Source organism: Lepisosteus platostomus, chromosome 3, assembly GCF_059453375.1.
Source record: "Lepisosteus platostomus isolate fLepPlt1 chromosome 3, fLepPlt1.hap1, whole genome shotgun sequence".
Lineage (NCBI taxonomy): Eukaryota > Metazoa > Chordata > Actinopteri > Semionotiformes > Lepisosteidae > Lepisosteus > Lepisosteus platostomus.
Genome location: NC_142613.1, coordinates 41,670,757 through 41,684,283, shown reverse-complemented (window position 1 = coordinate 41,684,283; position 13,527 = coordinate 41,670,757). Strand labels below are relative to the sequence as shown.

Sequence of the window (13,527 nt, the reverse complement as noted above, 5' to 3'; positions counted from 1 at the left end):
GACCCTGCATTGGAAAAAGAGGTCAGATAACGAAGGTTAGATGATTTATAAGTAATCTAATGAACAACAGTAGACTCTGTATTATCCCTACCTTCTCTACCTTTTTATCAGTATAAAACCTCCTCTGTGCATCATTTAAATCTAATGTGTTTCAAATAAGTTTGCCATGGTCTGTCTATGTTTATGCAACCAGTTCTGCAATACTGTATGACACAGTTTCATTCAACCATGAACTTAAACTGATGAAAAAGAAAAGGGTCTTTGTTACAGTAGAGCCTTCTTCCTTTGTGTTACTTGGTTTCTTTGTATAATTAAATTATTGTATAGTGGTGTATACAGAGTATTGTATAATCTTTTCTAAACCTTTGCTAAGCAAAAGGAAGATTTCCCTAATATTAATTTTCAGCTAACCTCTTTCTTTTTTGCTCCTGCTATTTTTTAAATCTTCTTGTCATCTTCTTGGATTCTTTTGATCTCTTGGGATCATTATCAGTGTTTCTATAGTCTGTCAAAAATAGCTATATATAGTTTTAACATTAAAATTTAATATTTAATATGGTTAATATTCAAATGTATTCATATTCATACAGCAGTCAGTCTTTTGTGAAAGCTCCTTTGACATTGATAAATTGGATTTGGTGCTTCCTGTAGCCATTGCCTAGGTTCTTAAAGTATTAAAGGGGAAACTATTTACTCCTCTGTTAAAACCTCATAATTTCTTCAAGGTTGTACAGTCTGCAATAGCCATCTACTTTCTTCAGATCATGCCACAAATATTGCTTTAAAATATGATAACCAATCCATACCATTTATTTTTATCTTTTGGGGCTTTCACTATCCACCCTATCTTGTCTTGTCTTGTCACATTACCTGGACATTAATGTATATAGGACCAGCTTCATTGGAGTGATGTATCAAAGGACTCCCTCTATCCTGAAGCCACTTCATTTACTGTATAGGCCTGTTAAGAGTTCTGCATCCTTTTATACTCAATATGTACTGGCAACCAAGTGTTCAAAGCAGAAAAGGCAGAAGAAAATAGCATATTTCAACAGCTGTTCTGACAGTTGAAAACTATAGAAGAATGAGATCTCCAGTTGTCTCAGTCTTCTTGGATGAAGGACAAGTTCTCTTAAAATATGTATGGAAGCTAGTGTGCAAAATATGAATGAGTGCGGTCACAGTTGAGCCTTTTCTACATATATACTGTATATGTACATACTGGATAATATAGCATTTTTTTATTAAGCCATTGATGTACACATGCATACTATATATCACATTTTAGTTACTGTATGTATGTTACTGTATAATTCAAAGTTATGACTAAGACTGCAAGCTAGTGTATACTTATCTGAATAATATTACTGAATGTTTTTATTATTAATGTTATTGTTAGTTTTTTTTTACTCTTTTTGTCCTGCTCTGTCCACAGTGGACTATATTTTCATGTTGTTTTTTTTACTGTTATGTATTGTTTTATAGATTAAACTCTGTGGAAAACCCTTGGGTGAAACTGGCTTCTGCTATAATGTCAAACAGTGCCTCTGGGAAGCAAAGAGAGATGGGTAACGAAGTGCTGAGTATGTGTCGGTCTGTCTATAACACAAAGCACATGTTGCCCGTTCAGGTAGGTTGGATCTGCTGTTCTCTGTTCTGCTGAATGTTTCTGTGTAATAATTAAATATATCTATATAATTCTATAAACATGGGCTGAAATGCTAAAATATCTATAAATAAACATACGTATGTATAGGATATGTATAGGAAAAAAGAAATAATTTTGTGTTCGAGATTATATTTGAGGCAGCTTTTTACATATAAAGTTATTCATTGTTTTATGATGTACAGAATGCCACTAATTCATTTTGGTTAAATTAAAACTAGTGGAGCATATCAAACACAAAGTAGGTTATGTTAGCTATTTATTATCTCAGCACTTTCTTGTCTTTGTCCTCCTGAGGACAAATGTTCTTATCATGTTTGGCCTGTTTTGCATTTTTCGTTCTCCTTGAGTATGCCTCTAAATTTTAGTCTTTCACTGTTCTGTCAAGCTTGTGTATCACAGTATAAATAAAATCCACAGTTCCTGCTTAAAGCAATAGCTTTTGTCACACAGAGTTGGAAGCTTCAAACTAGCAGTGAAATGTGAAAATTAAGCTCACTAGGTTGCCATCTATTCTCACCATGGTTTTTGTCTCCCAGCAGATGGATAGTCTTAAATTTAAAGCAAATGGCTGCGTATGACTTGCTTAAGTTATTTTCGCATGCCTTTCCATTGAGATTATGCTTCAGTAATTCCTTTATGGAATGATGTACCTGATTCTGCATTTTCAGAAGCATACCTGATTAAATTAAATGTGTCTACTCTGTACAAGAATTACATACAGAGTTTAAGAGAAATAAATATGTTTTGATGTGACTATAAGCTAAACATGATAAAGTCAGAGATTAGTATAGTGTATTTTAATACAGAGGCTTAATTAATGTAACAGGTATATACTGCATATTGCTACTGTAGTTTAGGTGGGTAGCTGCATCAGCATGTGTAGTATGCAAAGGAACAAGTAATAGGTTTATTCCATGCTGAAGAGAGAAAATGAAACATTGTGTTTTCTCTCTGCTCTTATATTGCTACTGTGTTACTCTTCTTTGTAATGTTCTCAGAATGTTAGCCCTAAGCTACACAACCACAATATCACTTATTTTTCATAATTATTTTTATTTGCTTTAGTAACACAGCTGTTTCCCCTACAGTGTATTAGACACATATCATCCCAGCTACTGGATCACCACCATCTTTACCTGCCTGCTCTGAAACTTATGCTGGAGAGCAAAGATGAACAACTTAAGACACTGGCTCTGGAGCAGATAAGACACATCAATAAAGTAGGTTCAGCTAAAGTTAACATCTCTTATCAGCTGTTGAAAAGTGTTTTTTTTTTATCTTGAGCTTAGTAAAGGGAAAAATTCTCTGCAGACTTATCTTATCTCAAGACATATTTGAAGAATACATTGTGTGGTAATGTGAACAAGACATTGGAATAATAATAAGCGTATTTAATATTAAAAGCAGTGCTGAAACATAAAAATTGAGAATGAAACCAAGATGAACATCGGCTGAAAGTTATGGGTTGAATTTTTTTAACTGCTATTGTGCTGTTGTGCTTGGTCATACACAGATGCAGCCATTCAAAATGCGTGGTAAAACCCAGTACTGTGAGAAATTATTTGCAGAATAGCGTGGAATATCACAGTATGTGATTTTTAGTGAAACAATTGCTTCATTTAATCTCTTTACTGTGCGTGTTTAAATCCATTTAATATTATATATTATAATGGAATTTTACAACTAAAGGGAAATTGTGGTAGCTGAGCACAAAAATAAGAGGAGCATATCACCTCTGAACATCATAAACAATATTAATTTAGGAATACAAATATATTATCAAACTGTATATAGCTGGTAGTGATAGTTTAAATAAAAATACACAACATTCGGTTACTTACTGTGGTTAATTTAGAAAACTTTTTACATACTCTTTCTGACTATATTAAGTTTATACACTTTATTAAAGGTTATAATGTTTTAACCTTCTCTATGAATACTTGTGCTTGCTATCGCAGTAAAAAAAGTGTTTTTTTTATAATTTGATTAATAGGGGATATAATATGGAATTGCGTATCTAAGGAAATTAATAACGATATATATGGACTTTTTTTTCATATAGCTCAAAGTATTACCGTAGTCCACTTTCTTTGTAAACATCTGCATCAATTGGACTCATTCACCCATGATTAATTAAAAACATTTTGCCTGCCTTTTTAGTTATAGCTTAAGTTCTTAAGCGGTGCATTGGCATAATGGCTTTGGCGTGTGACTCACATGCTGGAGGTTGGGGGTCCGAACCCAGCTCCTGGCATGAGTTGTCCTTTATCATATTAAAATTTCTTTGAAAAACGAAAATAGTAAATATTATGAACACTATATTGACTTTTTTGGTATTTCTGAATATCACAACATAACTAATAATTTCAAACTGCTTGTATTTTAAAATTCTATTTTGTTTGGGGTGATTTTATCATTTTATCAATTTATTAAACATCTATTTTTGAGACAGGATGTTCCAGACCTCTTTTTAATTTCTGAAACTCCCACTGTATTTCCTGTTTTCACACAGATAAGAATAAACTACTTGTGCAAATCTTTTCACGGGCAGAAAGATGTTCTGTGCTCAGTAGCTCTTTTACCACAGTATGCATTATGTTACATTTTTAAGCATCAGTCGAAGCATTCTGAAGTCTGTCGAAATCGTAAAAAAGGTTACCAAATAATATTGGTTAAACTGTTACCTGTCCTGGATAAAGTGGTTAGAAAATAGATAGGTGGATTTATACTTGCATGACTTTAAAATACATAAAAAAATAAGTAAAAGCATTTTCTTCCCTCTTTAGCTGATCTTTTGCAGCCTACGCATGCTGACACGTCTTTCTGTGTGAATTCTCGTTCTTGACTGAGAAGGTTTTAGAGACCTTTACAACCATTTTTAGTTTCAACCAATTATAAATACGACGTTAACATTGATGTTTTTATTAATTTTTCACTTAAGCATATGGAGGAGTGTCAGATGTCAAGGAGAGCCCCGCCCTCTCCCCACGGACAGACTGACAAAGCAATTGGGAACTGTTAACTATCCAGCCATTGCAAAGGGTGCAACTGCAGCATTATCAATAACCTTTTAAATCTGAAGCTGTTAACTCAAAACATCTGCATGTTAAGATCACTGTTTCTAAATAAAAAAAAATCAAACCTATGTTTGGATGAGAACATCATGATTGTTACGCAAGGAGGTGAAACGTGACAATTTGTTACAATTACCAGTTGCAGTTGCACCCTTTGGATTTTCTCTCTGTTAATGTAAAGCTGAAAATGGCACAGCATAATGACAGTTTAAAATTATTAATAGTCTAAACAGTGTACAGCTTAAGTTGTAAAAGTAGAAAAAGATTTTCCCTCAGCATAGACCGGGATTCAAAACCATGCGTTTTCTGGTAACAGCCGAAATGCTCTACATGTCCCGTTAAGCTTTCACAGCTCCACCTGGTGGTTTTACGAAGAACTGTAGTCATTTCTGAAAATATCGAAAATGCTGCGGACTTCCGCAGTCTACCGTAGACTCGCGCAGTCGCTCAACCACTCAACCGCAAACTACTGCAGTATCCCTCACGCTTTCTGAGTGGCTAGATCTGTACATACAAAGAAAAAAATGCATTAGTCTGGGCTACAGGTGTGCTTGTATCTTGCTAAGAATACATTGGATTTGAGTTTTTTTTTATTTTGTTTTGTGTGAAACTGTTAAACTGGTTTATTGAATATTATAGTCATTGTTGCTTAGGTTAGCAGGTTAGCTGCATTGCTAACACAAGTGCCTTGAAATCTTGGTGCAAAAACTAATTTAATATTTAGCTGTGTATTGGGTGTAGAATATTCATGAATAAAAGACGAGGTCAGAGTGGTGATGTCTTTTATTAAAAATGATATAGAGGCATTAAATTCTGTAAGTGCTTCTTAATCTTTACAAATCAATAGGATATAGAACAATCATATTGCATGGAGCAAGGGTGGGATCATTTTTTGAGGGATTTCAATTTTTCTCACATAAACTGAGATAGACTGATTGGGAGAACATATAATTAGATTGAAATTGATACCCAGTTTCTCAGAGCACCAGCAAGGGAACATGATTGCATTGATTTTGATTTTAAGATGACCCAGCTTGTGTAACGATGATGCAAGACAAACAGGAAAATTTTGACCAGATCATGATCACTTTAGAGGTCTTTGAATTAGATGGGCAGTGTCTAAAGTAATGGTTTAAGAAATTTGAAAGTGTCATATATATGTAAATTGATATACAGATGCAGCCATTCAAAACGAGCGGGCGATACCGCATTATTTTGCGGTGCGCTTTAAGCAGTCTACCGCGAGTTACCGTAAATTCTCCTATAATACCGCAAGTAAAATAATAGTATCCGGAATTTCCGCGAGGTGGAGCTAATAAAGCTCAACCTCTCATGTTTGTGCTGTCGCCATCAAAGTCTTTAACGAAGATATTACTAATAGAATTAATAATGAATGACCTTGGACAAGCTGTAAACTCAAAGTCTGGTCCACTGGTCCACATTCTTTTTTTCATTGACCGTCTTTGTAAAAGTAATACCACAGCATTTCGCAATCACGCATTTGTTTCCAATCATGCAAAGTACAGTAATTTTTGAGAATCGATTCACCATGCCTTTCACATGCTCATAAAATAGATTGATTTAGGAACATAAACATATTACCGTATGCAAACTGTACTGTATACAGTATGTATATGTATATTTAATGTCTTAACTGTGCCCGTTTAAGTATTGAATATTTATATGGAATTTTACCACTGAAGGGAAATCTTAGTACCTGAGCATAAAATGAATAGGAACATACTGTAACGCGTGTGAAGGCCATAAACGATATTAATTTTGGAACTTAAACATACAGTATATGGCTGGTCTCAGTACTTTAAAGAAAACATACACACCAGTATCCCATTTCTCCCTAAACATTTTAAACATCGAAGTCTTTAACTAACGTGATACCGGAGTCAACAAGCATACTTTTAGAATTTGATTAAACGGGAATATAATATGGAATCGCGTATCTAAAGAAATTAATAACGATATAATTATATTCATGTACCGCAACACAAGAATAGTACACGCTGTACATTGTCTGTTGATAATGTTTCTGTAGTGTTTTTTCAGCACTCTCCATGTGACCTTGCTGGTGGCACTGTGGGTTAGGTTCCTGACTCCCATGTCACATGGTCTGTGATCGAATCCTGCTGGAGCCGTGACTTTTTTTTTAACAAACATTTCTTTGAAAAAATGAAACGTTTCCCTGAGTCAGAGATTAAATAAAACCTCACTCGCACCAAACAAATTTATATTTCTAAATATCACAACATGATCGAATTTAAGTCATTTTAATAACAATGAATAGTCACCTAGGCGTTACAATATAAACATTTATATTGATTTAAATAACGTTTTGATTTAAATCGCAAATGCGGGTTTAAATATATGTGTTTTTTGATTCACAATCAGACAAATGCAACATAAATTGATATCTTTGTCTTCTAAGTATCTTAATAAACTTTCAGCATAGCTTTCTCCCCATTTAGATTTATTTTGGGATCAAACGTGGAAAGATTAGATAAATACATTTTAGAAAAGTGTAATCTATACTAAAAAGCTGTACACCACCTGCTATAAAGATACATATTGTAATACTTTCGGGTTCGGATAGGACAGACACAAGAACTCAGACTTGCGGAGTTAAAGCAAGTTAAAGCCTTGATTTTATATATCACCTTTAAAAGTGGCATCTCAAAGCAAAGTAAATACCCAACACTGATTGTACCCATCTGTCATGCTAATAAAGCAGCTTGAATTGAATTGAGAGAGGGGGGGGGGGGGGTATATTTGCATTGTGTATAAAGTATATTGTGAATGTTTTCACAGCCTTCACTTTGTCGTTTTTATGCCATTTTTTGACCACGCACGAATATTCCTATGTCCGTATCTTCGCAAGGGAATCAGTGCGAATTTTAATACTAATTAAATGACCGCGGGCACTTTCCACCCCCTCTACATTCTCAGAGTAGAACAGACTAACCTTCTAATGAAAGACGGTCCACCCCCCACGGACAGGAAAAGTGCCCACAGGCACTTAAACTTAATATGGTCAGTAACAGTAAACAGTAACATGGTCAGAAGGAGCACGTACAAACGTTTCCGAAATAACCACATGTAAGACTGATGCTTAAAATGTTTAGGGAGAAAGTGGAATACTGGTGTGTATTTTTTCTTTAAACTACCAATACCAGCCATATACAGTCTGTAACGTAGGGATTTCTATATGTCTTTATTTAGTGGTTACATAAGTGACAAAGGCTAAACTTTTAGCTTCAGTAACGTGTACATATCTCCCCTTTTTATAAAACGACATGGTTGAAAACTGTTCCAGAGCCATCAGTGAAAAGTACATAATGAAATGCCTCTCCCTGTTCAATCCACTGGAAAAAAGAAAAGGAGCATAAAGCTTCTGATGGTCATAAACGATATTCATTTAGGAGCAGCATCAGAGGTATGTTTTTAACTGCACTGCATTGGAGAGAATACCATATTGTGTTTTTTTTTTTACTCCCTGGCGGAAACTGGCTTCCAGAAGAATCAGTATGTTTCAGAGATTAAATAAAACTTCACTCGCACCAAACAAATGTATATTTCTAAATATCACAACATGATCGAATTTAAGTCATTTTAATAACAATGAATAGTCACCTATGTGTTACAATATAAACATTTATATTGATTTAAATCGCGTTTAAATCACCTTTATTTAAAACCCATAAATAAAGCTGATACTGTTTAGACTTTTAATTATTTAAAACTGTATTAAAGCAGCACGATACACAATGCAACGTAAATTGCTATCTTTGTCTTCTGTGTAATAATGTTCACCTCTCTGTCCAGCAAATTTACAATAGTAATAATAATGAGCTTTATTGTATATGGCGCCTTTAAAGGTGGCTCCTCAAAGCGCTTTACAGGTTAAAAACAATACTGTTAGGCTGGGAAAACAATTTTTTTTTAAGAAATACAAAATGAGATATAATGATATGTTCCGGCTTAGACATTAACGAAGAGCATAACGCGTGTACTGTATACACTGCAAGTACAACCCCCCTCTCTGCAGGAGTGCTGGCTGTGACGAATTGAACCGGTTTCATGGGTATTTTCAAAGTAGGAGGCGAGATTTCCAGCGAAAGACACCTCCCCCCCTCAAAAACCCAGTAAGTACAGTACTTACTAGTTAAAGTTAGGCTCCTCAATGAAATCGCTTTAACATGCTAATGCGTTGGTGTAACAGTCCGGGCGTGGCAAGCTTCTAATTTCAACCCGACTACGGCGAAAGGAACCCTTCTTTCATTAGAAGACAATGAACATATTTTAGCCCTGAATTAATTAATAGCAAACATGGTTTACATAAAAGACATTTTTCCAAGAAAGTTTAGCCTTTGTCACTAATGAAACCACTAAATAAAGACATAAATATAAAAATCTTAAGATTTTTAAAATACATGACTTTGCTAAAATTTATTTGAAAATAAAAACAATTACAACCGCCAGGGGAGAGAGAGAACAGGGGAGGGATGTTGGTTTTGCATAAGGAGCGGGGCTATGGAAATGAGGTCTGTTTGGGAATGTGTAGTTACATGTTCTGGCTGTTTGTGAATTATCGTTGTTGAGTATGGAGTGTTGAGGTATTGATTTTGTCTAATGCTTTATGTTGAAAATTGAGGTGGATTTTGTTTATGATAAACAGGATAAACTGGGATGGGAGGAAGGTTTGGTTTTGCATAAGGGGCGGGATTATGATAATTGGAGGACTTTGCGAGAGTAAAATGGTTTGATATATTTGATTTTGTATTGTGGTTGTTATCTATGTTTTTGGTTGGTATTATGTTTATATGGTTGTTTTTGTTGGTTGGTTGTTATTATGGTTATTAATAATATGATCTATAGTTGAAATCTGAGCCTAAATAAAAAGAAAAAGCAAGTGATTAGGTTTATGAGCAATCTAATTACTTATTCGTTTAAAACGCTATATAAAATAAAGTTTATTATTAATTTGCTGGACAGAGCGGTGAACATTATTATGCATAAGACAAAGATAACGATCCTGATCAGTTTAGAAATCTGTGTCAGATGGTGTCAGCCAATCACCATTCTGAAGCCCTACCATAATCTCTGGTATGGGGAGACCCCAGAATTCTGTCCCATAGTTTAGACAGATGATAGATACTTTTATTGATCCCGTGAGGGAAATAAAGTAAATCATTTTCATTTTAGGAAATTATTAAACGCTCGGTTAAAAGCAAAGGAGATTGTCTGTTATAGTGGACATAAAAACAAGAGTTCGCTGGCATTATATCCTGGAAGACACAGACTGGCGCCAGACCGGTAAAATGCCTGACCAACTAGGGATTGGACAGTTTCCAAGTGCTTGTACAATCGATGGAAATGTTCAAATAAATGTGCAAAAGAAATAAACAAAATAATCATTTATTTCTTTGTCATATTGGGTAGCTAATGTCCTCTCTTTGCTAGTTAGTGGCTGTGTTTCTGTGTTGGGTAGCAACGGGTGACTGTTCTCAGGCGGAAGATGTAAACAGCTTAATGTTCGTGTTAAATAATTTTTTTAAATTAAAATTCATTCTATACAGCAATCGCATATTTGGGTACCGTTTCATAAAACTTTCATGCTTAAAATGTTTAGGGAGAAATGGAAGACTGGTGTGTATTTTTTCTTTAAACTACCAAGACCAGCCATACACAGTACAGTTTACATACATACAGTAATGTTTATGTTCCTAAATTAATATCGTTTATGACCTTCAGATGCGTTATGCTCCTCTTCTTTTTATGCTCAGCTACTAAAATTTCCCTTTAGTGGTAAAATCCATATAAATATTCAAAACTAAGCGGATTAAAATGTGCACAGTAAAGACATTAAATGATTAAATCTTTTCACTACCAACCAATGCACCACGAGTGCCCCTGTCGGTCATTTTGGCCAGCCAATCACTTACCGCGGTGCCCTGCGGTGGCTTGTGGGTAGGTTACTGTACCGCGGGTTTTTACCGTGCATTTTGAATGGCTGCATCTGTACATAAAAAACTTAATAGTAGAATCAAAAGATTTGTGGTACTTTTACAACGCCATTCGAGACTTGGAGCCGTGATGAAGTCGTGAGGAAATCGTGTAATTAGTCCCCCCCTGCGATTCCTAATTGTATAATTTGATACCCTCTAGGACAGAAAGGGTAGCAAGATTCAGCAACTAAAGTCGTTAAATTTGACATGCTCTCCGACTAAAAGTCATGTCAAGTCATGTAGTGTGACGCCTGCATAAGGCAAATCACAGACTGTATATTTAACTGCAAAGTGGAAAAAAACAATTACACGAGCAAAGAGAGACAGAATGAAAACCTGCAATGCAATCCAAAACAAACGCCAATAGCCGTTTTCAGTTTTACAGTAACAAAAGATCACTAAGACAAATAAAGTGTCTTAGAGATATAAATTATTACACAGGTATTAACAAAGTTAATTATATGCCACAGGTAAAAAGGCCTGATTAAAAAATATATAAGCAAATCAGAGCATGAAGTGTAAAAATAGATCATTTCAAACAAATTGCTTGGACTAGATGGTATTTGCCCATTTTGATCAAAGAAATGAGGGGCTTTATTCTGCTAATGCACTGCTGTGCACTACCACTATTCTGGATATTTCAAAAGTCATTTTGTGCATGGGATGATTGCTAAATTGCAAATGTAATTGTTTTTGGCAGTTATAGATAGTATTGTAACTTATTTTTGTATAAAGTTAGGTATGAAGCCGGTATGGGCACTGATATTGAGAGCTGCAGTAGGCTGCAGTGAAATCATTATTGCTATTCTAATCTATATCAATATCTAGACTCTGGTGTGGAAAGTAAATTTGTTTACTTCACAGCCATTAAGAAAACAGGAAGTGACACAAAACAACAGTTCAAGAAATGAAAGGCTTAGACAAAAATGCAGCTTTATTTATAAACATATTGGAGCTTTAGAGACTGTACAAAAGCAAGCAGATTTATTCCTGGTCTGAAGGAAATGTCATACCTGGACAGATTAAAATAAAATTCATATTTTTTTGCTGGGTATGCAAATTATTGTTTTGATTCAGGTATTCAAAATCATTGAACAGCAACATAAGAATTAACAGCAACATAAGAACTCGTAAATAAACAGAATTTACAGTATTTATAAAGAATATTGTGGGAGTCTAAAACCAGCTTCAAAGATGTGTGGTTGTAGGTGACAGTGCAATCCTTTAAATAATTAAAGATGGAATTCTTAGTGCTTAAGGCTAATACCAGCTAAATACATAATATGGACTGAACTTTCCTATGATCTTATGGGTTGTAAAATGTGTGGATAAATTAGATATCTAAAAGATGAAAATATTAAAAGGATTGCCATACTCATAACTATATTCTGATTCCTTTGAATGCTATGAGTCAAATCACACTGCAATACCATGACCTTGTCTTTGAAATTCTTGAAAATTGAATTCCTGGTCATAAAATATTTCAATACATCAAAATTTGGCTAGAAACTTGCAATAGTGAAATACCTCTTTCCTACATACTGTAATGTATCATTTCTCCAAAAGAAAAGAGAGATTGCATTTAAAATCGAGAACTGAGGAGGTTTTTCTTTACCCAAAGTGTTGTGGTGAGTATGGAACAAGCTACCAAGCCATGTTGTCAAAGCCAATAGTCTGGTTTCCTTCAAGGAAGAAGAAAGAATGAGCTCCTTGGCTCACTTAATTACTTAACTGCCCAATGGGCTACATGGAATGGCCTCCTCTCACTTGTAACTGTTCTTACAGTATATTCTGAAAAGAAAAAAGGGAGGTTGTAAGAGGGCACAATGAGCTGTACACAAATTTATTTTGGAAATGCAAGTAAAATAGAAATAGAAATGCAAGATACATGGACATTTCAGAAAATTATAAGCAGGATAAGTAAGGTAATATATTTTGAACTGTGGAATAGTTAAGTTCAGAAAGATTAGCTAACCACAGGAGATACCTAGTTAGCATACGTTTGATCTTGAAGACCCAAGCAAACATGCTCACACCTGGAATCTACAGAAAGTCCCAAATAATAATGTTATTTGACGTACAGTATCTATACTTCTTTTCTTAACCTTCATATTTGTAAAACAAAATTGGCTCCATTCTTAGGTTAGTTTACTGGTTACAGGTATTGTTTCTTACTGTTTCTTTATCATTGAAAGACAAATTGAGTCTCATTAACTTTAATGCTATATGTTCTAGCCCATAAGTTACAGTGAAGGTAACTGAATTGATAGACAAGCAGTCCATATAATTGTGAGGGAAAAATACAAAAATGATCTGATAGGATAGGAAGATAGGAAATTAAGTGATTCAAGATACATTACCAGAATGCTGGGTAAAAGGTTTTAACAAATTAGTGATGTTTGCTTACAAATATCAGGTTTTTGTTTATACATGCTAAGGAAAGGCTACTTACACTGTGTATTTGTGTATGAGAATGAAGGTTCTAACTCCTGTAGTCCATTTCTTTGTGTTTATAAAGACTGTAAGTTCATTTAAAAACTGAAACAAAATCCTTTATTTAAAGCCAGTTATTATTACTATTTGAGTTCTGTGCATGGTTTTTATACCTGTATTTTCTTTATGTTTTGCACTAGAAGTTCTTTAAGAAATTATTAAAGGAATAGTTATTAGTTTTAATTAATATTTAATCTCAAGTCACACTGCAGCATAAAGGAGACTAAAAAAAAGATGAAGGAACAAATAATTGTTTTGGTTTATAAAGATCAGT

At 34.4% G+C, this 13,527-nt stretch overlaps 1 protein-coding gene across 2 annotated transcripts in view; it reads left to right on the top strand.

Annotated features, from left to right (window-relative positions):
• Window positions 1–13,527, top strand: part of nbas (NBAS subunit of NRZ tethering complex) — a 277,731-nt gene that overhangs the window by 234,673 nt on the left and 29,531 nt on the right. For both annotated transcript variants that reach the window (XM_088625619.1, XM_088625618.1), the window contains 2 exons: window positions 1,486–1,630; window positions 2,758–2,889. In XM_088625619.1, coding sequence (XP_088481745.1) covers window positions 1,486–1,630; window positions 2,758–2,889 — 277 coding nt within the window. The remainder of the gene's footprint in view (window positions 1–1,485; window positions 1,631–2,757; window positions 2,890–13,527) is intronic.